Source organism: Zonotrichia leucophrys, chromosome 4 (genome assembly GCF_028769735.1).
Source record: "Zonotrichia leucophrys gambelii isolate GWCS_2022_RI chromosome 4, RI_Zleu_2.0, whole genome shotgun sequence".
NCBI lineage: Eukaryota > Metazoa > Chordata > Aves > Passeriformes > Passerellidae > Zonotrichia > Zonotrichia leucophrys.
In genome coordinates, this window is record NC_088173.1 from 32,852,315 (window position 1) to 32,879,095 (window position 26,781).

At 40.4% G+C, this 26,781-nt stretch overlaps 1 protein-coding gene across 4 annotated transcripts in view; it reads right to left on the reverse strand.

Moving 5' to 3' along the window:
- PDLIM5 (PDZ and LIM domain 5) overlaps positions 1-26,781 on the reverse strand; it is a 125,694-nt gene that overhangs the window by 11,003 nt on the left and 87,910 nt on the right. For all 4 annotated transcript variants that reach the window (XM_064711051.1, XM_064711052.1, XM_064711049.1 and 1 more), the window contains 2 exons: positions 17,371-17,534; positions 5,572-5,746 (listed from right to left, as the gene is read on the reverse strand). In XM_064711051.1, the coding sequence (XP_064567121.1) occupies positions 5,572-5,746; positions 17,371-17,534 (339 nt within the window). The remainder of the gene's footprint in view (positions 1-5,571; positions 5,747-17,370; positions 17,535-26,781) is intronic.

A 26,781-nucleotide genomic window follows, 5' to 3' on the forward strand; every position in this document is an offset into this window, starting at 1 on the left:
GAGAAGCTTTAAGGCGGGAGCTGGGGCTGAGTGCAGCTCTCCAGCCCCTCTCCCAGCGGATGCCTGAGAGCGCAAACACTGACCTAACCCGATACCCTCCCACTGCTCTACAAGCACCTTTTTACATCAATGCCCTCTCAGCTATGTACTGATCAAACAATACAAGCCCTTATGTACAACAAAGTGCCCTCAGAGCGCCGTGTCAGCACAGGCTAATTTAACAGATTCATTAACACGGGGCTGACACCAAAGACGCTCTCCCGGCTCCAGGTAGGATTGAGTTTCTGACCATCTGCACTGCAATGACAGGCTCGGCTCTGCAATGGGAAGCAGGCGTGCCAGCAACAGGAGGAGAAGGAATTTTTACATCTGCTGCATTTAGCTCTCCAGAGTTTACAGCCCTGACATGTTGAGGTCAGCCACTCAGGACAGTGCTCAGGAGCGCAGACGGACCAGGAACAGCCTGAGAGCACACCTATGGAGCTCCCTCTCCCAGAGCCCCCAGACAGCTGGGGCTGTGCCCTGCACAATGTCTGAGAGGTGTTCCATTAGTGCACTGGCTCCCTGTGCACACATGTCCAGAGGAACACTTTCTAAATACAATTTTACTTTCAATCAGGCCGCAGTTTAAACATGTCAAGCTGATACTGCGGCTTGCTTAATGATTCCTGCAACTTAAAAGCTGTCCAAAGCACATGGAAGAAAAAAAAAAAAAAAAGAAGAAAAAGAAAAAAAAATACCTGCCATGTAAAATACACTAAAACATGACATTCAGAACTTGGAGGTGTTCCCAGTCTCTGCATAATTTTGCCATCAAAATGATAGCTTCCAGTAATGAAAGGTATTTATTTCCTCCATTAACTTGAAAAGGACTTTAAAGCCCCAATTTGAGTAAGGGGCAGGATGCCCACTCTCACGCAATGGGACAGAAGTAGCTAGGGGGATGCAATGCTAGGAACATGGCTGCAGATTCTTCATCCTTCACTTCTTCCCCATTTAATACCAAAACCAATAAAAATCCCACATGCCTCCATCAACTAGAACATGTTTGTAAAAGCAGTGCTAAAAACGCATGTTTCTACTGTCCAAATGGGATGTGGGATGACCAAACTGGCAACAGCTGGCCATGAATGTGCCTCTACCCCAGGCTACTCTGACATTCTGAGCATTTCTGAACAAATTTCTGGCATTACCACCAATGCATCACGTGGCATTACCACGTGAACAGAACTCAGAGATGAAAACAAACTAGTCATTTATTTATTATTTTTTGGAAAGAAATTCTGATTGATTTACAGGAGTATTTGCAGACTCTAATGCTCTAAAGTTACATTATTTTAGTAGTCACCTCAGACATCTGGGTTCTGCATGTAACAATGATACTGGGGCAAAGTGAAAGGAGAAGTGAGCAACATGAAAACATAAGTGCAATTTCAATTACTTAATGCTCATAACTGAATATAACTTCATCAGTATGATCATGATGTATTTTATTAGTACACCAGTAATTTAGTTTCTCATGTGGCTTGTATTATGATAGTAAGCCAGAACTGAAATTTGGTGGTAGAGAGATCAAAAAGGCTTTCCACATCTGCTAGGAAGGCCAATCAGTTCACAGTTAACCATACAGCAGTTCTACATTCTTGGAAGTTTCTTCTCCTCCTCCCCTGAAAATGCCACAGTATACAATTTGTGTACAGGAGATGCTGAAGGGAAGCACCATTTATACTTTTTCCTTTGTGCTTTTTGCCTTTAAAAACAATTAGGATTTATGAAAAGGTGACAAAGCCAAGTCATGATTCACAGCAGCCATGCCAAAGGGTATGTTCTCAATGGCAATCCAGAGAAAACACATTTGGACTTCAAAGAAAGAGCCAACTCTGCAGTGCAGAACTTGGTAAGGCTGTCTGGGAACCAGAAGTCTTCATCAGGAAATGCCAGAAGTCTGCCAGACCGTCACAGCAAGTAGATCAAGAGAAATTCAGTTTGCCTCCAGCTTTGATTCTTTTAGACACGGAAAGAAAAGCTTACTTAATGAAGCTTTGGAAAAAACTGGAACCTTCAGACAATCACTGTGTGAATAATTGAAGATATATTAAAAAGTTATAAGGTATCTCTAAGAAAGGTTTTGCCTCATCCAGCCATGGTTATTCTATGCCTGAGTGTAAAGTAACCAACTCCAGAATGCATTTTGGCTTCAAAACAGATGTACAATGCAATGCCATTTGATCCTCCTCCTACCTTTTCATAGGTAAAGCTACCACTGAGGGCACGAAGTGTAATTATGCTAAAACTTGAACTCAAAATGCCATTGCAGTCTCCCACATCCACTGTATGCTGTGAACGTGAGGCATATTTGGCATTGATTAATGCACATCAACTCATCTTGGAACACTTGCTTTTAATAATTGAGCAGGCATTTAACATATGAAGAAATATAAGGATTTAAACACCAACAGCAAATTACAAAATAGTCAGATGTGGGTACCAATTAGTATTCATGAAAAGGTGTCACTTACAAGAGGTGACAATGGCTTAAGTACAGTCAAGTGGGGCCTCTGCAGTTTGCCCTCACTATCCACTAAGGAGTAAATGTTGCTCCACAGACCAACAGACTGCCCTACCTGGAGGGCAGCAGCTCATCTCTTTTTTGTGATCCAAATGGGGGAGTGGGGAGCAGCAGAAAGTGATTTAAGGACCAAGAGGAGAGGGGAAATGCTCAGGACTGAGACCCCACAGCACAGAGCACCAGCACTCCCTGATAAACCACGACTGCTGTAAAAGGCAAGGAAACCTATTGTATGAAAGATGCAGCATATAGTGCACTTTGTGTTTGGTTTAAAACTAAAATAACAGCACAAAAAAAAAAAAAGGAATAGTTTCTTGCATGTTATTTACTGGACACAAATCCAAACCCCAGAGAACAAAAAGGATAGAACACTAAAGACAGATAGAATTATTATATGAGCCAAACTGTTCAAGGAATCAGATGAATCTGACCCCAAGAATAAATATACTTTTTCTGATATTAATCTTTGATTTTTCAATGAAGTAAAAAAATTAGATTAAGATGCATAAGGTGCACCTTGTGTTGGGAATGTGTATAAGTATTTTCTATTGCTTCATGGGGGTTAGGTTCATATATTTTTATTTTATTTCCTTGATGTATCCAGTGGAAGTAGTAATAACTTTTCCAAAACATCGCAGATCCATTAGTAAAGAGTCTTGTAAAATTAACCCTGAACTGGTAGTGAGCGACCACAACAGAAATCTCATGGAAGCAACAAGCTGGACTCAGTTCACCCCTAAAGACCAAGTGATTGCATTGGCTGGTTCTGATGTAGAATGCAACAAGCCAGGGCTCAAGAGGCTACAAAAACCCATGGTGGAAAGGCTGATTTTCTATTATAATGAATGAAAATTAGACAGCTCATGGAGTTCCTCATTTTTCAGAACTTTCCAATCAATAAAAATCTCTTTCTTTAATCTTGGTAAAACATAATGCAGGCTCTCTTATTTTGTCCACTGAAAACATGGGATATATATAAATAAATATAAAATTACTATTAAAAAAATTACTTTCCCCTTATAGTTTAACAATACAAATGACTGAATAAGCAAGAAGAAAACACTTTGGAAGAATGCATTTTTTTCAATAATCCTATGAGATTTCTATTTTAGGGAAAATAAAATGCAAGGTGGATGAAAACGAGGATGATTTGCACATTGGCAATACAAGCAATTACAACTCCCTGAATGAGACAATCATGACTAATTGTCAGAAATCACTGACTGAACAATGCAATCCAGATTCAATTCTTCTTCCATACAAAATTCTGGCTAATGGTAACATATCTTATGAGATCAGCAGAACTTATTTAACTTAATCTCTATTGGCAAACATGTGTTTGTGTCGTACCCATGTCATACAAGTCAAGGACAATAGCTACCATAATGTCCAAAGGCCAGGGAGCCCATCAGAGAACTTGAAATCCAGCAATACAGTAAATTATTATCAACCCAGTCCTAGTAATTGTTAAAATATCACTTGATTTTTTTCTATGGATGTTACTTTCCTTCTTCTCAGTTAGAAACTACACTTTAGAAATCAACATTAGTCTTTCTAAGGCTATGCTCTCTGTTTGGTTTCCAACCAGCTAATAGTCCCAATTCTATTGCAAAGAGTGAAATGAAAACTAACTTGCTTACTTTTCTTTGATCTTACATTTACTCCATTCCATCCAGCTTTCTGGTTCTCTGTAAAATGGACTGTAGGACTGTGATTGTGAGCAGTTCACAGCATTTTTCCTCCAAAGTAGTTTCATTCTTGGTTTTGTTAGATAAACCACACATGAAAACAGTGTTCTGCATTAACCAAAATGAAGCCTTAAACCACTTGTGGCCAAAGAATCAAAACCCGATTGCAAAAAGCAAAACAAAGCCCTGCTGTGAGAGAGGCTGCAGGATGAACAGAATCCTAGAATGATTTAGGTTGGAAAAGAGCTGTAAGTTCATACAGTACAACTGTTCACTCAGCACTGCCAAGTCCACCACTGAGCCATGTTCCTAAGTGCCACATCTACACATCTTTTAAACACCTCCAGGATAGTGACTCCAAGACCTCCCTGGGCAGCCTGTTCGAGTGCTGGACAACCCTATTGGTGAAAAAAAATTTCCTGCTGTCCAATCTAAACTTCCCCTCACATCTTGTGGCTATGTCCTATCACATGAGGAACATTATTTCCATAATGATAAAAGAATGATAAAAAGTACTATTGACTGCTGACCTGACTATAAACCTGCTGACTTCCTTTGGACCAACCTCCAGATCACTGCAAGCTCCTTTCAGGCAGCTGTAGAGGCTGAACACCCCCAGCTCCCTCAGTGGCTCCTCACAGGATTTGTGCTGCAGACCCTGCCCCAGTTCTGTTGCCCCTCCCTGGACATGCTCCAGCACCTCAATGTCCTTCTTGCAGTGAGCTGCCCAGAACTGGACACAGGATTTGAGGTGTGGTCTCCAGTGCTGAATACAGGCAGACAATCACTGCCCTGGTCCTGCTGGCCACACCGTTGCTGATACAGGCCAGGATGCCATCGGCATTCTTGGCCACCTGGGCATGCTGATGGCTCATGTTTAGCTGCTGCTGATTAGCATTCCCAGGTCCTTTTCGGCCAGGCAGCTTTCCAGCCACTCTGTCCCAGCCTGTGGTGATGCCTGGGGTTGTTGTGACCCAAATGAAAGACACAGGGCTTTGCTTTACTGACCCTCATAAAACTGACCTCAGCTCATTGATGCAGCCTGTCCAGATCCCTTGGCAGGGCCTTCCCACACTCCAACAGGGCAACACTCCTGCCCGACTTAGTCACCTGCAAGTGTGACTCTGTGTGCCCTTGGTCCCAGTCTGGACCATTGATTAAGATATTAAGCAGCACGTGCTCCAATACTGAGCCTGGGGAGAAATCCTGGTGACCAGTGGCCAGCTGGATTTCACTCATTCATGACCACTCTCCGGGCGTGACCAGAGAGGCAGTTCTGCACTCCCCAAAAGAGCCCCAGCAAGCAATCCCCACCTGATGACCTGGTTGCAGTGTGCACACATGGGAGTGCGCTTCCCTGCTGGAATATGCTCCGCCCGCTGAACCAGCGTGTCCTGCTCATTCAGCTGAGGTGTTGGTGCAGCTTTTTCACTCGAGGCAGTTGTTCCAGGTGACTTAATACTGTTTGATGTCCATCCACTGACAGGAGCTGGGGAAAGAATGCCAAAAGCTTTTAGAGGCCCATCTTTCAGTACCAAGTAAATGAACTTGAAGCACAAGCAACCAACAGCATTTGCCTAACATCATTGTCCAGTGTATACTTGCCTCCTTAAAGGAACATATTAAAAAGCATTCATTTTCCCCTCCTCCCCCAATAAGTTCCCAAGAAAGTCCTACCTACTTTATGAAATGTCTGTGAAATAACACAGAATGGTTTTGGCTAACTTAGAGAGGTAGTGGACAAATTTTAACATGTTGAAGAAGTTAGGTAAAAGAATATACAATCTGTGAAGGCATTTTTTTGTTTTAGATACAAAAGCTGAAGCCAAGAACATCAGTATATGAATAGAGGCAGGAGAAAATGACATACCTACTCAAAAAATTCCACAGTGAGTGCAATAGATCATACATCATTACTAACATGTTAAACAAGAACATGCATTCAATACAACATGTGTAGGAATTTAAACTAGAGTACTGCATAAGCAAAATTTGTTTCTACATTGAAATTAAACAGTGGTCTAAATCAGTGGATTCTGCCAATCTGAAGCACTCCAAAGGTCATGTTCACATCCTCCTTATAAAAGTATGACACAAATAAAACCTTGACATTTTCAGAAATGTATACGCTGCACACTTCCATGTGTACTCAGGGTTTTAGAGCTGGAGAACAGACATAAGCTTTTATGGAGTTTGAGAAATGCATTTACAAAATGAAAGGCACAAATGATACTATTGTAAGGGTAGTGAAGAAACAAGCAGTCCTCTGCTTTTCTTTTCCCGCTATTTATATATATACTTTGGTAACATACAAGCGACAACAACATGGGTTTTATGGGAGCAGTTATTCCTGTCAAGAGGAGGTATCTTTCTTTTTCAAGGACATTATAAAAAAGCTCACATTTCCATAGCCTTTTGTTTGCAACCACAGGCAAAATAAACCTGAAGTGCTTACTTGGTGCCCTGTCTTGAGTGCAGCTTTGCTAACGCTTGTAAATCAAAGAGTGAAATTAAGACCCGAGTGGAAATTCAGAGGCAAACAACCAAGCAATGACCGAGACACTGGACAGTGCAGGATGATGCTTCTGCTGCAAAGATGCAGCTCTCCAACACCAGGGTCAAGGCACTGGTATGAAGCTTTGCCAAAAATCTATTTTGTGCCTCTGTTATTCTTTGTGCTATTTGTCCCCTCTTGTTTTTCATATCTTCCAGGGAAAAAAAAGAAAAATTGTTTCTCTTCATCGCCATTAATGCAATGCTGATCAGCCTCTGTCCTACAGAAAAGTTGCAAGTACTTTTCAGGCAAAACACTGCATTCCTTGGTGAAAGAGAAGTGCCATACTAATTCACAGAGAAGACAGATTTAAGCAGCACTGAATCCTCAGAAAATCCAACATAATTGCCAATATTGTGCTATTTACAGAATATAGCTAAGCACTACACAATTTAATCAAAACACTACCATGAACTTTAGCAACCCCCTCCTCTACTCACATCTGGGCTAACACATCTGGAAGAGAAATACTGTTTAACACCAATACTTTTGTACTGTAATTGGACTTGGTATTAACCTGCTGATACGGGCTCAATACCTGCTTTTGCTTACTCCTTCTGTGTATGAAGAGGAAATATACTAATATCTCTTTTTTTTGTTTAAGTGGTTGGTTTATGAAAATTTCTCATATCAGATCATTTCAAGACTGATACATTTTTGGATTCTTTTCAGAAACTGAAGTAGCAAAAACAACTCATAAGGTTTGCTTGTTTTAGTTTTCTTTTTTCTTTTTTAAAACAAGACTATATTTCATGTATAATTAATGAATTTGCAATATCTTGAAAAAACAGCATCTTTATTTTTGAAACATTCAACATTCCTGAGCAGTAAAAATTTAGGGATAGGGGCACTTGATCTCGAACAAGTCACTCCGCTACTGTAGCTCACTTTACATTAAAAATGCCTGCTAAGCTGAAAATCTAGGAAGAGATAAAAATGAAAAAGGTGGCAGAACAGCTTTGAAGACATGAACAAAAGTGGTGTTGATTAATAGCACTTTCCTCCTCTGTCATCACACATGGCTTTTCAATTTTCAGATCCCATTTCATGACAAGACAGGAATACACACTACGCCCAAATCTGTTTGAAGACTGCTTTTGCCATAAATCAAACTGCAACACAGTTTCTAGTGTATTGCTAATTTCTGTTTGGGTTATCTGCTGAATCCCAAAAACCCATTCAGACACATCAGCTGTCTCGTTTGCACTGTGTAGTTGAAAAAAGTGTTTCTGCTTGCTTAAGAGGGGGGAAAAAAAGCACAAACATCACAATTGCTCCCTTTTCTTTGTTCTCATTACAGCTTTCATTACTGCTGTTTTTAAGAATGATGCTTTTCTGAATACTATCTAACTTCAAAGTTACTACTGGCCAGGAGGAGAATTTGTCTATGTAAACCTTCTATACAAAGCTGTTAGATCAGTCATTTCTGATTATTTAATGCACTAAAAAGTGAGAGAAGGAGACAGTCCATCACATTATAACAAAACCTCTCTTTTAAGCAAAACATAATAGAAACCACACAAATTAATATTGTGTCAAGCAAGAGCTGTGACCTGAGCAACACCAGTCTGGGCATTTAGTGTTAAGGACACTCCCTGCCCATGCTCCCAATTTGTGCCCCCAGCATTCTCACAAGGATTTTCCTTCTGTTTACTGATAATCACATTAGGACCTTGTTGGTCTTGCACAGCCAAAAACCCACCAGTAAAGTACTGTAATATCCATACCTACATCAAATACCTTATTTGATATACTGACTTCTTTGTTATAAACCTTCTATAGTTCTCTAGATTTTTTTTTTCACCATAGATGATTCTCCCTTCCTCACTGCTTCATTTGCACCTCAGTCTTTTATCTTCCTCATTTCCTTCTGAACACCAGCAGGAGGATAGCTTTTACTGGCCACTTCTGTCATTCCACAGGCCACAAACCTACCTTTAACACTTCAGTAATTTCACCAAAGGTTCATTACTTCCACTGCAACCCACAGACCATTTTTTTGTTGGTGGTGACATTTTCGTTTAGTTGGTTTGCTTTTGATTTTAAAAAGCCCCACTATTAATGCTCCACTTAAATCTGTATGAATTCTCAGTACTTTCGCCAACACTATTCCTTCTCTTGTAGCTAGAGAAATTCAAATATTAGGCCTGTTTTGTTGTTTAGATAATCACTGATGTTTCCCATATATTCCTTTCACTTCAACAGCAAGTTCAACACTCCAGTGGACAAGACGTTTTTACTGCAGACAGGATGGGGATTCTCTGAGTTCACATCACTCCTTTCTGTTCCCTATTCCCTTGAAAATCTTTCAGATTGAAACTCTGTTTAATTTAAAAACATCAGACCCAATCAGACCCAAAAACCGATGCAGGTGTTTTTTTCTTGCAATGAGATGATTTTACCAGGGCACATGAGGAATGCCAAAGTAGGGACAAATCTTTACACCCAATCTAAGTGAAAACCTCTCAACTCTTAGCAACCAGTCTGAGCTCTCCTGTAGTTTGTGTTTTACACTTTGCTTTTTATATTTTACACATATGATCAGCAGCTTTGTTCTCAAGGAATACTGGGGAGATAGATGCTCCATTATCCAAGATGCGTCAAGGCACATGCACATTTTTAATTGCAAATGGTGACTGATTAGTAATGGAAAAAGAAATCACCCATATTTTCCTGTTGCCACCTCTGTTGCTTGAAATGGGACAAAGGACAGCAACTTCGGTGGTTTGAAGATTTAAAACTAAAATCATAGAATCAATTGAAATAAATTAAATTAATAAATAAAATAAATAATTTATAAGAATTATACACTCCAGCAGGAGCTATTCTGACTTGAGTAACAGAGAGATTTGGGTTCTGTGCAAGTTATGAGATGATGTCTATGGCCAAATTTTGGAGTTTTCTAGGCTTCACTTCACTCTTTTTTAATTAAACATTGTAAAGCACTATTGATTTACAATGATGTATTGTCATTGCTTTTTTTTTTTCTTAAAACCAAAACCACTCTGTCCCTGACTATTAACTTTCTACTTTATTAGGTTTAAGTTTAGCAAACCCACAGTGTTTGCTTTCACTGAACTCCTTGGTATAGCCAGTTTAATATTTAACAATCTTTTAGGCAGGGTAAAGAACTGCCTCTTTTTTTCCCCTTTTTTAAAAATCCCAGTGTGACTTTGCCCTTGTTAGTCTAACAATAGGTTGTTCCATCGCTGAGCACATGGATAACTGCAAACACTGCTGAAAGGTTTGGAAGACAAAGGGAGAAAGGCGGATACGCAGCGGTGCCAAAGTCACTTTGACAGAGGTTCTCTGGTGCGTAGCAACAATACAACAGCCTGAACTGTTTAACGCTCACTTAAACATAACATCAGCCTTCATGTAATATCTATAAATAACAATGCTACTTGAAGCAGTGGGAGTGCCAGAACTTCATTTTAAAGTGCTCTAACTCAGTGATTTATACACTGCAATCAAACTACTGTATTATAAATGGAAAATATAAAGCTTCATACGTCCAATTTTCTGACTTTTAGTAATATATTTGTAGTGTAAGAAATCTTCCTGTTCCTTCCCTCAAAACCAAACAGATGGCCGGATGAAGCAACGTGTCTGAAAAGCTCTGCTGTCAGCTCACTGCTCTGGCTGCATGCAACATCCCATCCACTCCCAGGCCCGCACGAAATCACACAAGCTCAGTGCAGAATGCTACAGCACAAGCACAAGGTGAGAAAAAAAAACAAAACCTCAAAAAACTCCCCCAACAAACGCAAAGTTCAACCCCTGTATTCTGTAGTTGTTTCTTTTGTTTCTCATGAAGTCTTGGAAACACAGTCAGAGCTAAACTCCTTGTGCTGATAAAAGGCAGAACAGGATGAATTAAACCATTATCATGTCTTTAAATGCTGGGTGAAAACTCTATGCACCCGTGGAAAATCAAAACAGGTGTCACATTGGCCCCATTTCAACAGCCCCTGCACTAGAGGGACTAGTTCCTGTGTTAGTAACCAGCCTTTCAATTGGAAAGGCTCCGGGTAAATTAGCTGTAAAGCATCTTAATTAAAATGAGTATGGTGGTTTTGGCTCGCTCAGCCTGTCTCCTTCTGATTTGTTACATCACATACCGTCACAAATTTGGCACAACTGGCGTTGCTTTTATCGAAAAAGCGACTCAAGAAGCAAGAGAAAACCAAGTCCTGTACTACAGTGTTGCATTTCTCTGCAGTGACAGTATGGAAACCCATTTGGTAGCTTTCTGCAGATAAGATTTTACCCCCCTTGCTTTTAGTTCCTCTCCTGAACTCGACAGCTTGGCAATGCCTGCAGAGAGCATGTCTGTCCAGTCTCATGTGAATTATCTGTCAGTTTCATGAAGCTGATGTTTAACACTGAATTCCAATAACTGCATTTACCAGAGGAATTCTGGCTTTTCATTTGCTGAACAAATATTAGGTATAATTCTTGGATGCCCTACACCTGTGCATCTGAACAGGACACACCACTGCTCTGAGCTGGTGATAGCTAATGGAGAGGAACTGATCTGGTGAGTCAGTCTGTGACAAGAAGTTACTTTTTAACAAATCAAAGACAATCAACATTGAATTTTGGAAGTCAGTGAATGTTCCCACTTGATGTGTGTGAAATAGGCGTAGAGCCAAAAAATCTCTGCATCTCTGTTTAAAGGAACACAAAGAAATATGCATCTGTCCAAGTACTGCAAATAATTCATTTAAGTGCCCAATCTGGTGCAATAGCACATGAATTTGGAAAAACCAAAACATAGGAAAATTGTCAAAGGTCATGTTTGTAACAGAAAAACTGAGTTTCTATTCAGCAGATCTTGTACTGAAGTACAGCAGGTCATTCTGTCCCTGAAAAGCAGGTGGTACATTTCTGCACCATTACTATGATCTGCCCCTTCTTAAAGATCAACATTCAAGTTTTAGAAACACACTAATTTTTTCACTAACTCTACAGGAGTTAAAATTTCATGCTGCCATCAAGTTAAGGTTAACATTTATAAATTACTCTGGTTTCACAATGGGTTTTGCTTGGCTAAGCGACTTCACATTAATTAACTTGTAAGAACAAACTCTTGTGGTTTGCTGTCACATGATGATATAATAATCTAGATTAGATGAAAAATTAATTACAGTCCATAAACCAGGATCAGAAAGGTTTTGTATTTTGACCTGTCAATCATAACATTTTTATGGAGAAGACTTTCTGCTTTCATGAATGGTGACTACATCATGGAGCAGCAACCTTTTGCAATCTTTTTTGGAGAAAAATGGTGGTTTTGGGACCTATTTTTAACAGAGGCCATACCAACAAAGTAACAATTTGTCTTAATGACTAGCAGTATTAATCCAGTTTCTTCCCCATATTCAGACCTTGGCCCTCAATCGGCAAGTAGCTCCTTGAGCTCCTATAATTAGTCCTGTCTTTAAATTCCTGTTCTACAAAGGAAATAAATTATTATGAGAGGGTCCTAAAAACAAAACTGCAGAACTTGATGATCACTGTGATGGTTGCTTTTTCCATGCAGAAGTATTCCCAAAGCTATCAACTTAACTTACCCAGCCTGTATAGCTTGTAAGATCAACAAAATTGAAATAAAAGCTGGTGCAATTACAAACAAAACACAGAAAAACACTAGTGACAAGGAGGAAAACTGCTGCAGTCCATCCCTCTGTGGTACTTAATTCCTTAAGGACTTACTGGCAGTACAAGCATTTTGTGAAGCACAATGTATCTCGGTGCCCTCCTCCCTCTCCACAGCTCCATACTGTTTGCCTGATGGCAAAACTCCACAGTTTGATATATAATTTTTATCCCATTTTCTCTACATAAATAAGTAGCAGAATAAGTAGCAAGGAAGGAAACAAAGACTCAAACTGCCAATAGAGCACGATGTCAAGTCATGCCTAGGAACAGGCTTGCATTTTCTTTTGCTTTTAAAATTTTCATATTATTGTGAGAATGGAATATAAAAAAAGAAAATGCAGAAAGAAAGCTATAGATAACTCCAGAGGAGGTAAATTCAAGGCTACCAAGTACACAAAAACAACTTCAAGGAAATAGCAGAATTTTTAAAACAAAGTTTTCTAGGGAGTGCTTTTTATGTGCTTGCAGCCAGTTTCTAAGTGTGTTCCCTCTGCTGAAGGGATCACGTGCTTAACACATGTGCTTGCTCAGGATTAGGCAACTGACAATTGTGCATATTGCAAAATATGCTGACATTCCCTAGCAGCTCTGCTGGAAGGGGATTATATATCCCAGTGATACCAGGCTGAGAGAGACGCTGGGAATAAGGGAACTGGCACATCTGAGGAAAGGGTCACTTAAAACATCAGCTTTGAACCCTTCTACCACAAACCTTCCCCATCCCATTCCTCTAACTCAGCTGCAAAGCCCAGGAGGAACAAAGGGCATCGACTGCAGTGAAACTCTCCTTTCCAAGAAGCAAACCAGCCTTTCTGGCCACCAGCTGTATAACAGCTCCCCACAGGCCCCCTGCCATCCCACGGGACCCCAGCGAGCCAGCGGGATGCTGCCTGCCCAGCTCCTGTACTGGAAGGCAGGGTGTGGTACTGGCAGTGCTGTGCCTGGCACACAGGCCCTACGGTCCCCATGCATCAGCAGCTCACCCCACAGCAACAATTTCAAAAATGTCAGGTAAGAGAAGGCAATTTCATGTGAGAAATGTAACACTGGAAGTCCTGATTGCTTCTGACCATCACCGATCCTGCTGCACTCTCCCTGAGAACAGTTTGTCTCCTGGACTGACTCCAGCTGGTGTAGCTGTGCTTAGCAGGCAATTACACCTTCTGAGATTGTCCTCGATTTGCCACGGTGCTGTTCACTTCCTTTCAAGTTGCCGTGGAATGTCACGGCACGCTGACAAGCAGCTGCCATCTGTCACCCACGAGGTGGCTGCGTGGCACTGGTGAGTGAAAGCCATTCCTGGGCATGCACTGTGTCCTTGTCCAGCACTAGAAAGGGCTTTGGGGCTCCTTGGGGGTGAACCATGCTATGTAAGTGTAGAGTCATAGTTATCAAATAGAGAATAGCTCACTGCAATGTAGCCAGGATGCTCTGGGTTATTTCATTTTGCAATTTAAAACAATCTTGTAAAAATCTTCTGCCTCTGGTAGGTGAGTAGAGCTTCATAATGAAGATCAAGAAAAATGAAGTGAGAACTATTATAAATTCCAGTCTGCACATATAACACACAGTAACAGCATGTTTTTACTTGTTTCAACAATAGAAAAAAAAAAAATTGGAGATTATTGAGCTTCTTACCCGTGCCTTAAAAGAAAGCATGAGACAGCCACCTCTCTTTTCCTCTAGTAAACCACCAAGGAATCCCATAATATTAGGATTTTGTTCCAAAGAGGAATAAAACCTCTGTAACCAGCATAGTGAACAACATAGCAGCGTTCATGGGTACTCCATGACTGGCCCACACAGCCACTGAGGATAATTCAGGCCCAAAGGTGCTATCGTTGTGAGATCCACTTGGATCATGAGACTTCTGCAGAGAAAAACCCAGTCCCTGAAGCATCTCCAGCTTCACTATCTCAGCCATTCAACTTTGAATCATCATGTGGCCAGGTCATGAAATAGCTCTTACCTCACAACAAAATCCCTGACACCTTCAGGCATCTCTGCACAATCTCAAAAAAGAAAAACCAGCAACAATCAACAAATCACCCCAAACCCCTACAGTGATGCTAAAAAAAAAAAAAAAAAGGTATTCTCTGGTCTATCCAAGAAAGAGATCTTTTCAACTAATAATTGAAAAGATGCTGTCTACCCAAATGACAGACCTCTGAAGTCACACAACTTAATAAAATCACTGGTAATCTTCATGCCACACCATCAATCAGCATCTTACAGCTTTCCCAGGCACAAACAAAATCCCATGACATGCCTGTTTTGCTTTGGAAACAACTTGATGTGAGGAACAATATTCATTGGAAGGGTGAGTGGTATCAGAGCCACAAAACTGTGCTCCCAACACATTTCTGCTATTAATAGCACACCACTATACATTGACATAAGATTGTATCTTCCTTCTAATTATTTCCTAAGGTAGACTTCAGCTATGAAATCAAAGGACTTTTTTAGTCTAAAATTTTTTTCAGCTTATGGCCTATGAAGCCAAATTTTGTTTGGCCCGTGGAGCACTGGAAATTTTACTTTAAGGAAAACTTCATGCTCACAGACTGCAAAGAAACCGCAGAACTGAAGTCCAAGCATTCTCTGAAACACAGTCTTTCTTTTTCTTCAATATCTGACTAATTGTATCAAAACACTCAATTATTGAAACAGTTTTACCTGTCTGACTGCTGCTGCACCTACAGGGGACAAGCACAGACTGGCTTCCCATGGCAGTGGGTGACTCTCTGTTTTCCTAAGGTGCAAATGTGAACTGAAGCTCCTCTGGCATCTGGGACATCGTACTCATCCCACCCTCTTAATTCCTGGGCAGTTGCTGCTCACACGGCTGCATTATCTTCCCTGTACTTCCCAGTTTTAGGGAACTTTGAGTCTTCAATGCCTCTTTCTCCTATAGCTTTTATTTCTGGCTCCCCCAAAGTTTTCTGGGAGACGTAACAGCTTTGCTTCTTTGGAACTTAAGCAGTGCATCTCAGAACACTTCATCAACACAGCACAAAGCTGACATCCTCATGATTGTTTCTTTCCACCAGCTTCTCTACCAGTATGAAGTTTCTAAGTTTTCTTTAAGCTGTTCTGAATCATAACAATCAAAAATTTTCCACCTGGCCTTCCCTCTCACTTGCCTACTTGGTATCTCTGATGAAAAAAAACCAAAATTCACATTATGGAAGAGCATAGGCATAGATTTCCAGACCACTACAGAATCAAGTGTAGTTTAGGTAATCTCTTTAAAACTCTCTTGTTCATAAACATCTTAAAAAAAAGGCTATGTTGAACATTTGACTCCTATTAATACTAGAGCACGCTAGTAGGATGTAGCAAAGACCTACCAACATACTAAAAATGAGTGTGGTACTACAGAAACTCCAAAATCATGGGTGGTTTCTATGCAAGTTAAATAATTCATCATTTGGTGAGACAAAGTTATATCAACTGTGAAGTACAAACAGTCACTTAGAAAAATGCAGGATTATGACATGCCCACAAAAGCTTGCCTTAAGCACACATGGTACCAAAAAGGTAACTTTAAAAAGTCTTGGGGCTTCTGTTGTTCCTGTTCATTCTGAGGGCTTTTTTTTTCCTTCTAATGCTAGCTAACTCAGAGAAGTCAAACAATGCTAGAATTAAACTGATGTAAATTTTAAGAAGTCTTTACCTTGCCCTCATTAGCAGAGTCACTATTTGCCAGGAAAGTACAGCAATGACAGTGCATTGCCATCTTGAGGCTTCCTACAGAACTGCACAGCCCAACCAAAATACAGCAACTTGCTACCAACCACAGCATGCAATCAGAAGTGCCAAAGCCATTATAAAATATGAAGCATTAACACTGTACATTTTTTTATTTATTTTCATGCCAGAGCTTCTATAGTTCCATTTTGGGACTGGATATACTTTAAAAGAGGGAAAACCCTCACATAGAACAAAACCAAACAAACAGAGCTATTTAGCATAATTGATCCTGTCAGAAAGAGAATCAAGACTACTCATCTCATATTAGCAAGAAAAATCTGAAGCTAAAGCCTAATTAATAATACAGATTTCCCAGATCCTTGGAAATTACTACACAAGTTTAATTCAGCACCAAAGACTGATTCAGCTTGAAAAATTACTCCAAGTAACTACTGAATGTAATACCATAAAAACCTAAGAACACAGTTACACATACAAACGTATCTGTATCATCTAATAACATAGGAGTGCTCACAAAGAAAACAGAAGAATGCTTTCCAGATATAACACATTCTAGTGTGGGTTCAAAGGTTTAGAAATCAAAGTTCATTGAAAGGTAGAAGCTATGTGAATTGTCTTTGTAAGAACTTTTACACAAATTTCTGCAACCCAAACCTATGTAATAATCTGGCAACCTGCTCAAATAAAACCTACAGATGTCAAATACATAAACATTCTAGTGCTTCAGCCTTTTTAATCTTTTTTTAAAATTAATTAATACTTGTGAAAAGATCACTTGGAAAACACATGTATATGGATAATATTGACATATGTCGATATTCCCACCTGGAATAGCATGGGATATGCTTGAATCTACAGCCACATGGGAAGCACCAAGATGAAACTGTGGGGTGTATATACATATAATTGATTGGTATAAATGCCTTTAATAGAGGTGTGAGGCAACTGATTTTGTTTGTGAAATTAATTGCATCTATGAGGCTACTTACAAAGGGCTACCGGTTTACTAAAATGGCTAAATTGTTTTTTTTTTTCTCCTCTTTTCCCAGCAAACTGGCCTGTTCTCAAAACCCACAAACAGCCATTGGAAACCTGTTGTTTTCATGCCCAAGGTGCAGTTTGTTTTCCTGAGCCACCCAAAGGCCTTTAGGTGAGCAAGGAAAAGCCTCTCTGGGAGTTACCTGCTTGGTTGGGAGGCTGCCAGCCCTTGGCAGAACCCAGGGGTGCCACAGGCTTGAGGGCTGGGGCAGGTGAGGAGTTGGCAGGGGCAGCTCTCACATCCACGCTGTCCTGGCAGGCAGGGACGCTCCTCGCCGGGGCAGGCTGGGCGGCTTCCAGGGAATCACTGTTCAGAAACCAGGGAAGAGCAAATAAATGCCTCTTGCTAGAACAGGAGAACTTGTGAAATGGAGATGGGGAGTGACATTCCCTCACCCCAGGGCAACAATGCAGCACCCACTATCTGTCATCACCAACAATGCTGTGGTAGTTACACCCTTTCTAAGGGTGTAACTGCTTTCTAAGCTGCTTTCTAAGAACTGGACATTTGAGTAAGGTCTGCCAAAAGTCAAGAGAGTCAACTAAACCCCTTCACAATTTTCATTTTAAAAGAGTTGTAAGTTTCTTTGGTCATTAAACAACATGCATGATATTTTATATTGCCTCTTTAGAGCACTTTACAGCTGCTTTTATACTTTAAGGGTTGGCAGAACTCTTTTAGCTCTTTAAAAACACACATGATAAAAACTGAACTCAATCACAATCCACATGGAGTGCAAGCAGCCACTAATTACACTGACAGCAAGAACATTTTACATTTCTCACTTGCCTTTGGGCAGCTGAAAATAATACTTTAATTTAAAACAGTCAAAATAGAGGAGTAATTACTAATGAAGATAATTTACAAAACAACAAAAATTAACAACATTGTGAAATACAGCCAAATACATATGTGAAATACCATTCCAAAAACATATTTTGCACAATTTAGAAACCCACTGGTAACACACTAGAAGCCTTGTATTCTTTCTTCTATTGAAGAAAAACAAATTTTCAGCACATGTGCACCATGTGTATTTTCACCAGGGTCATTCCCAGAATTACAGATTGTGCCAAGTTTGTAAAGTAAAAATCCATGAGCTATTTTTACTTTACAAGTGTTGCACATGCACAGCATTACCTTGCCTGTATTACATGCAACAACTCGAACACACCATGAGGCCAAAACAAAGGTTCATAAATTTGATTTTTTTTTTTTTGTCATCTCTAGATTTACAGGGTAATAATTCATGTGCTTAGAATCTTCTTCCAGGTAAGGGATAAAAAAGTCATTCCCAGTTTGGAGAATAAATCAGAATACTCAGTTTAATGAGTAACAGCTATGGCAATTGCAGGCTTTGATAACCAGCACTGGTGGATTTGCTGTTCGCAGTGTGCACAAGCCCAGAGAAGAACAGAGACCTTGCATTCCATTATCTTCAAATGCTGAAAAAATATTTAAAGACATTTGTGTAGCTCAAATGGAGGCAGCGAAGGTGCACGTTATACTCCTTTGAGATTCATGTTCCAAGTCTTTATTACAGGCAGATTTTGAGGCAGTGGAGATACAGGGCATAAAAGTGTTAATGCAGATTGAAAGAAAAAAGATAGGTAAGTACCCTCTGATGTGAAGTAGCAGCAGTGGTTGAAAATGACAAGGTAGTTTAGGATTGGCTTCCACAATGAAAAAAGTGCATGTCTGCAATTTCATTGTTACAGAAACATCCTTCTGTACTGCTGAATATATTTGACACATAACCCATCAAACCCAATCCAGGCCAGAGCCCCTCTGCAACTTTAAGAATTCCTTGTTAGCACTGTTGATGCTAAAAAAAGAAAGTTTCCTCCTTCTCCATCCAAGAGGCTCATTACTGCTTGTCAAATAACTTTTCAAGTCTAGCACCTCTTCACTGCCTTTGCCTGGAATATATGTCATAAATAATACAAATCAGCAGTCAGAAATAAAAAAATCCCGCTGACTCAGCAGCTATCTTTTACAAGCAGAGGCTACTCAACAAGCAAAAATGGATTTCAGACAAGCAGAAATGGTTCCCTCCAGGGAGAAGATGGCAAGGAAGCATCTTGAGGGAAGCCCACAAGGCTCATTGCAATGCTGATTGGAAACTCCACTGTTGCCATTTTTGTGCTCAAATTCCAAGGCTTGTGAATGACGTGGCACGGCTGTTCCTGAAGCAACAGAATGTTGGAGACACTCAGGCTTTCATTCAGAAATAAGGTGAAACCTTAATGATCCCAAACTAAAAGACAATTATAAACCCAGGTATAAGCTACCTCTGATGTTTTTTTATCACCTCTGTAAGTTTACATGCCAGGAACCTCAAGGAAGAATCTTCTCAAGGGACAAGCCTGAAGCCATTACTCTGACAGAGAGGATGTTACTGGCCTCAGGGCAAAACTTCTGAAAGGTCTTGGACACCTTTTGTATTGCATGTCTGATTCTTCAAAGCAAAAATTGAATAAACTCAAGCCACTAGCTCAGTCTGTTAATTTAACAGGCAGGCTGCCACTGCAGCTTGGCAAGTCGCCACTGTGTGACAGTGCCCACCCATGGCTGCCTAAATGAAATAATGCACCTTTTTGCTGGAATTACAGCCTCCAATCAGTTGGCTGCAAGTGCACATGCAATGTTCTCTGCAGAAAGATTTATCTTTGTCTCACTTTCAAAGACGCATTGCACTCTCAGCAGCAGCTCTCCCTCATAAGAGGTTCAACCTTTTAAACTGAACTTGAAATTCATGCTGCAAAGTTAACTCCTCAACACTTTACTCCATGTTTTTCCCACACTGAGAAACACTCAAACTCTAGTTATTGTTATCCAGCTTTACAAATAGAGTCATGGATCTTTCCAGAAGCACACTTATTTTCTACAAGTGGCTGTACAATGCCCACAATTCGCCCCACTAGTATTTTGCAACTCACTACGATATTGTACAATGATGACCCAAGTTTCACCATCTAGAAAATATAGGATTTGAAGAGAAAAAAATATACGAAATTTAAGAAAATAAATATATTTTAGAAGAGAGTTCCCACCTGCTTTTCAGTGTTGTCACCGGGAAGCTGAGGGAGGATGAGAAACCTAATGTATTTACCAAGCTCTGTGTGAACACTTTCTCAGACTTCCCAGCTGACTCTCACAGGTCAGCTTCAGGCCAAGAACATTTTAATGTCAGAACACTTGTATATTATTAATGACACACCTACCTTTGCCTCTAGCATTAACATTTCCACTATGTTCCATAACTTTTAAACTCCTCCTTCTCCACCTGATGAATACTTACAGCAAAAATCAAAGTTTTCCAAGATAAAAATGATTGCAAACATGAGGCTCATCCCTGCAAGCTAACATTTCCTGCAAGCCGTGAATACTCTGCTGTCAACCTTTGGGCAAGGGGTTTTAACACTGCAATAATCAAGGAATAGTCTGTCAGACTCAGTCTTGTGTCCTGAAAACCCATGAGAATTTAGATTAATAAGCTACGGGAAGATTAATCAAAATAATTCTGGAAGTGTGTTGCAAGGGAAACAGATTGCAAAAACAGCCCAAGAAAAATGTCTGGCAAAGAAGCAAGCCAAAGAAACCTCTCTATTTTTCACATATGCTAGCTTATACTTAACAAACACGCCTGAAATTCCATGGAGAACAGCTCCTATCACACAGTGCAGCCTTATTTTATCAAATTAAGTGTGTGTATGGAAAACAAACAAATTCCTGGGGAACCAGTCAGGAGGCTTGAGGGGGACACACTGCTCCAGTGCCAGTGCAAAATTTATTCAGAGCTCACAAAAGGCTCCTCAGACTTACCCAGTCTCCTGGTGAACAAAAGCACCGTGTAAACTGGGGGGGGAAAAACCTAGAAAAAGCAAGTAGTAATTTCTCCTCCTATGATGGAGGAAGTGTGTCCAAGTCACACTTGATATAAGCACCAGATTTTCAGAGACCAGGCTGAATGTACTTCAGAGGCATTTTAAGAAATTTGCACTAGAAAATCCTTTTGAGTGTATTTAGAGGTTTTGATGCTTCTTCCTCCCTCAAAAACCCCAAACCCACAAAAAACCAACCAACCAAAACCAAACAAAACCCCAATAAACCAAAAACACCCCAAAAAGCCAACCAACAGAAACCCAAGATAATACAAAAAAGAGAGAAGAAAAACACTGGATCTGGAGCTATAAATGCCTAAACCTCCCTCCATCCTTCCACGGCAATTCCTATTCAATGCTGTCCAGAATTTCTTCACACAAACTTTAAAGAAGCTAATAATGGAGATGATATTATCAGCCAAAGGAGGACCTACTAAAATAACTGAAAAGGAATTAAGCTTGCTGTCATGTAACTTCTAAGAGCAGTAAGGTGATAATAAGGGCCAAGTCACTTGGACTTTCTCAACCAGGTTCAAGAGATTTGGCTGGACCTTCTCCTCATGCAAGCCCAAGATAGTGGCTATCCATCTGTAAAAACAAGTAGTTGAGCCGGAGCTCAGTCTGGTACATCAGTATTGTACCAATAGTTCTGTGGCTATAAATGATGGCATAAGTAGCTTGTTAAACTAACTTGCTCTGCTGCCCAGAACAACTGTGGAAGTAGGGCACAAGTCCCCTGTGGTGTGAGGAAATCTGCTGACAGGACAGGACAGGCCAGGTAGTATCTAAGGGACATCTTTGTCCAGATAGCCAGGAATTCTGTGACCTGGATGTCATTTGTTTATCAAACAAGTCATGTGCTACATTTTGTCCGGTATCAAAATACACAATAGCTGAAAAAATATATACAGGAAACCAGAAAAAGGCAGGTATGAGAATGACAACAAAACTCCATGAACAAGGGAAATACAGATGGCTTTTTGCAAGGGTTTTCTGGTGTAACAATAGCGAAACAGAAGCCAAGAAGCACTGAGTGCTGACCTTATCCCTACTACAAGCCCAGTGTTTATATTTCATCTTAACCTAACAGTGCTCCAGTATCTTGCTAGAAAGAAGTAAAACAAAATAAAGTAATAGAAAGAAAGAGCAGAGAAAATCATCTGGGTGGAGGTATTTCTGTATCAAATTACAGGGAAGGAGTATGTAACCCCTCTGTAAGCAGTGCTCTATACACAGAAATAACTCAAAGCACCTTTCAGAGTATATATTCTCTCAGAGTTAACACCAGTGCTCATCTCACAAGGCAAGATTACCATTTTTTAAAGGAATTGAATGTAGCAAAGTATCAGGAAGATAAACAAAAAGCCATGCCAAAAACAAAAGGGCTGTCAACACCCATTCTAGCTAGTGTTTCCCAAAATTTCCCAGTGTTTCTGCCTTGAGATTTAATTTTAAGGCAGAGCTCCAATTCTTGGTCATGCAAGACATTAAATACATCATTTCCTGTGGTGCATATGTGTCATTTGTTAGAAAACACGCAAGCCCCATAAACTCAAGGCCATCCCTGTTGCCATTCGGATGAAACATTCAGCTTAGTGCAAGACTGCATAGCTGTTACACACCCCCAAAAAAAGCCCATTACAGAGGAGTCTGGTGGGGAAGAAAACGTGTGGAAGCTCACCACCACTTCAGGGCAGTTACTAAGTCAGAAAAAGGTCAAGCACTCTGGCAGCAACCCAGTACAGAACAGTTTAAGACAGCCAGCTTTTTGGAGCTGAGACAGTGAAGTGAGAGGGATAAAGGGAAATATATCTGGAAGAATCTTACTGCAGAAGAGAATCAACACCCTGCTTTTGTAATAGCTATAACCTTCCTGAGTCTGTCCCCAGAGATAATGCAAAGAAGCCTAAGTTACCTTGGTAAAAAAGATGCATTACCTTTTCATTGAAAGTATGAAAGATATAAAAGAGCCAGAGAACTCCAAAGCAGTTTATTACTTGGCATTCTTGGTTGAGCCAAACAGACCTAGTTCTATCTGAACCAGTTAGTGTACTGCATTCTGTTGTATATTTTCTCTTTAGTTATAGGACGTAAGATTTCAGCTCTCCTTTCTTATCAACTATTTTATTGTGGAATGAAGTGAGCTGCCATTTAAAACAACTTTTCAGCATTACATACATTTACATATCACAGTATGTCACTAGATGGATTTTAAAGCAAAGACATTTTAATACCTAGCTTCACACTCAATGTGTACATTTCTCTCAAATCTACTATTTTTTTCCTGCCATAATTGACTAGTTTTGCTTGATCTTTGCTGAAATTCAGTAACAATATGTAGTTGCTGACACAACATTTATCTTCTTTTCCTGCATGTTTCTCCAGCCATACAGCAATGGTTGTGGTCCTTTATTCAACAGGACCAGACAGCACAAAGCTTCATTTCTTCAGCTCCATCTACCGGTAACCTCTCCTTCCTTACCAGTGCAGCAGCTCAGGAATAAGCATGTCAATATGGGAACCAGAAATCATTACCTTCATTTGTTCTATGCTGTCTTCAGGACAACACTGGCTATTCCTGCAAAAATCCTTTTTAAAATGCAGTTTTATGCAGACTGTTCTCAGACTAAATGTACTGCTATATCACATGTCCCAGATTTTAGGTCATATCCTGTTTGGGATGTCCCTAACAGCCAGAAAATGATCATCTTCCTTTAGCACCTTATGCCACAGCCTTGTAGCAGCAACCTGAACAACCAGGATAACCTGGCTACTGCAACAACTTAAGAGAAAATTCACTTGTCACAAGTTTAAAGGTTAGCTTTAGAATCCCCTAAAAATCCATGCATGTTTATTTCAAGCCTTTCAACTTCAATCTTGATATATATCCAATACTGAAACAGTCTTTTGGGCAGGCTTATATGTCTCTGTACTCCCAGTGTACCTTCTGGCTCCCTGGCACATCTCTCTCCAGCTCTGTCAGCTGGAAGAGAAAAACAGATTAAGCCCCTCCAAAACTGGACCTCAGCTGTGGAAGAATGAAACCAGTTCTCCATTGTTTCCTGCCTTTTCTAACACACAGCCCCATGTACTTGTAAGGGACAGCAATTGAATGGAGACACTCTCGGAATCCCAACACTGAATGCATCTCCAAAAATAAATTTTCAACATCAGGAGAGCTTCCCCCATACATTGAGCAAACAATGGACAAACAGAAAGCCAGTTACAGATTCAGGAAGGATGAATTAATGTAATAATCTACCTTTACTTGCCATAAACAATGCACCTTAGTGAGTGAAGGAAAAAAAGAAAAGGGAAGTCAGAGAATTTATTTTCACTGTACTAAAGTATCACCAAACAAACACCACACCATAATAAAGTCTTGCTGATGGCTTGGCCTGGGCTTCACCTGTAGTGCACAGACAGGTATCAGAACTCCTCAAGAGGTTTTTTCTTTCAATGCATATATAAAAGGTTTTCTAGTAATCATTCAGTGGCAAAAATAAAATTGGTATTTAAGGTTGTATTATATCACCACAATTCTATCAATGTTCCTTTTTTAATCTTTTTTAAGTGGATATGCTACAAGTTAGAAATTTTGATACAAACAAAGTTGGTTTTGTGTCTTATAAACTACTATTTCCCCTCCTGGAGGTTAGGGCTACTTTAATCTTCTCTAGAGACTGAGGTCACCTTGGAAGCCATGAAAGAGAAGAAAAAGAACTAATACTTGTTACTCAACACAAGTTCCTACATCAAGTGGAAGTGGTTCCTACATCAGCTCTACTTATAGTTGGGCCTTATCTCTAGAAGGGTCCAACTCTTGTGAAAATATAAATAGGTAGAAGAAAACCCATATATTATTTCTTCCTTAGCACCATTTAATACACACTGCCCTGTAAAATAACCAAGCAGACTCCTGCCTGTGCAGCTGAAGTCATAAAATGAGCTTTCCGCTGAAGCAAGCACTAACATTGCTGTGGTCAGGAAAGGAGAACAAACAGTCCTGTGCACTGAACAGAATCAGCACTGGAACAAAGAGCCTAGACAGCAAATAATTTTTAAAACAGTCACTTGCTGACCTGCATGCCAGTTATTTGATTTCATACATTCAAAGTGAGCTTTAAAAAAAATAAACTAACGTGACGCTTAGTTGCTCAAGGAACTGTGGCAAATAATTCACCCACACAGAAGTTCCAAGCCAGGAGCTCTTGTTCTTCTCTGGCTGCCTCTGTAGGGTGATACTGCCTCCCTCAGAGGCTCCCGACACAACACAAGCATCACCATGCCTTTAGAGGGCACTTAAAGCCAGTGAGGAAAGGAAACCTCTGCTTTTGTATGGTGGACTTGCACAAACACCATCTGCAGGTCCAGGGTGCACAGAGATGAAAGCAGCAGGGTTTGGAGCTGGTAACCTCACGTCAAAGACCAGGACAGGCACAAGCATGCAGACAACAGAAATGTGCTCTGAAGGAGCAGCCAACTCCCTGTGAGCCCTAAGTGCCAACCACACAGCACACCTGGACAATACCTCTTGCTCTTTGGCAACTCCAGAGCACCTGTGGACTTCCTGGAGGGCGCGCTGGCCAGCGGGGCAGGCTTTGCGACAGGCATGATGAGCAGCGCATCCAGCAGCGAGCGGTAGGCACTAGGCTCGTGCAGTCTAGCAGGCGTGCAAAAAGACCCCACAAACAAAGGAGGTGACCACACGAAGCTCAGGAGGGCTGGGACCACGGGCAACCCAAAGGCCCTTATGAAAAGCCTATCTGGAGAACCTGAACCCAGGAAAACTGATGCAGGAATTGTGTCTAAACAGGCAGCCCACAAAGTGGAGGCTGCACAATTCAGGTGAGGCATAAGAAAACCCACTAAGGTGTGAGAAGCGTGTTCTTTGTATATTTTTACCATTAATAAAGTAAAATTTTAAAAAATGAGAAAATGTTTTCATCTTTTTTAGTTTTCTGATTTTGTTTATGCTTTCTAAAGCACATAATTTATTAGCATCTTAGAGCATCTATCTAATTTAGAAATACCAAAATATGGGTATTATTGCCTATTAAAAAGTATTTTACCGATATGAATGGATGATAGAAAAACTTGTCAAAATGTTTGCTCTAAGCAAGCCTTTATACAAAGCAATGCAGTAAAGATTTAGATGGAACTCAGCAAGCTATTGTTTTCAAGCATCAAAAAGTTCCTCAAAGTTACAGATTATTCTTTGTCACCCACGTCACACAAATGTTATTTACAGTTAATTTACTAACTGAACTGTAAAACAGGTATCATGAGGAACAGAATGGTGGAATTACTCACCAAGTTCAGAGCAGCTAAGCTATAAATAGGGCATGGGAGCTTTGGACATATTCTAATGACTTGCCCAGCATTGTGACAGAGCCTATTGATTTCACAACCCTGCCAGGGACCAATTATTCTTGTGTGAACTGGAACCTCCTTAAACCAAACCTATAAAACATTCCTTTTGAAGTTGATGTCTACCTGGCCCGGGCAGCAATAGCAGCAGACACTGCAGCAGCAGCCATGCTCTTAATTTTTGATCTCTGCTCGAAAGGAGAAAGAGCTGGAGGAGGAGAGGGTCCAAGGATCGGCAGATTTCCTGAAGGATCTTCCAGTGTTACTTTTGCAGCACAGAAGCTTTGAGCCAATGCAGG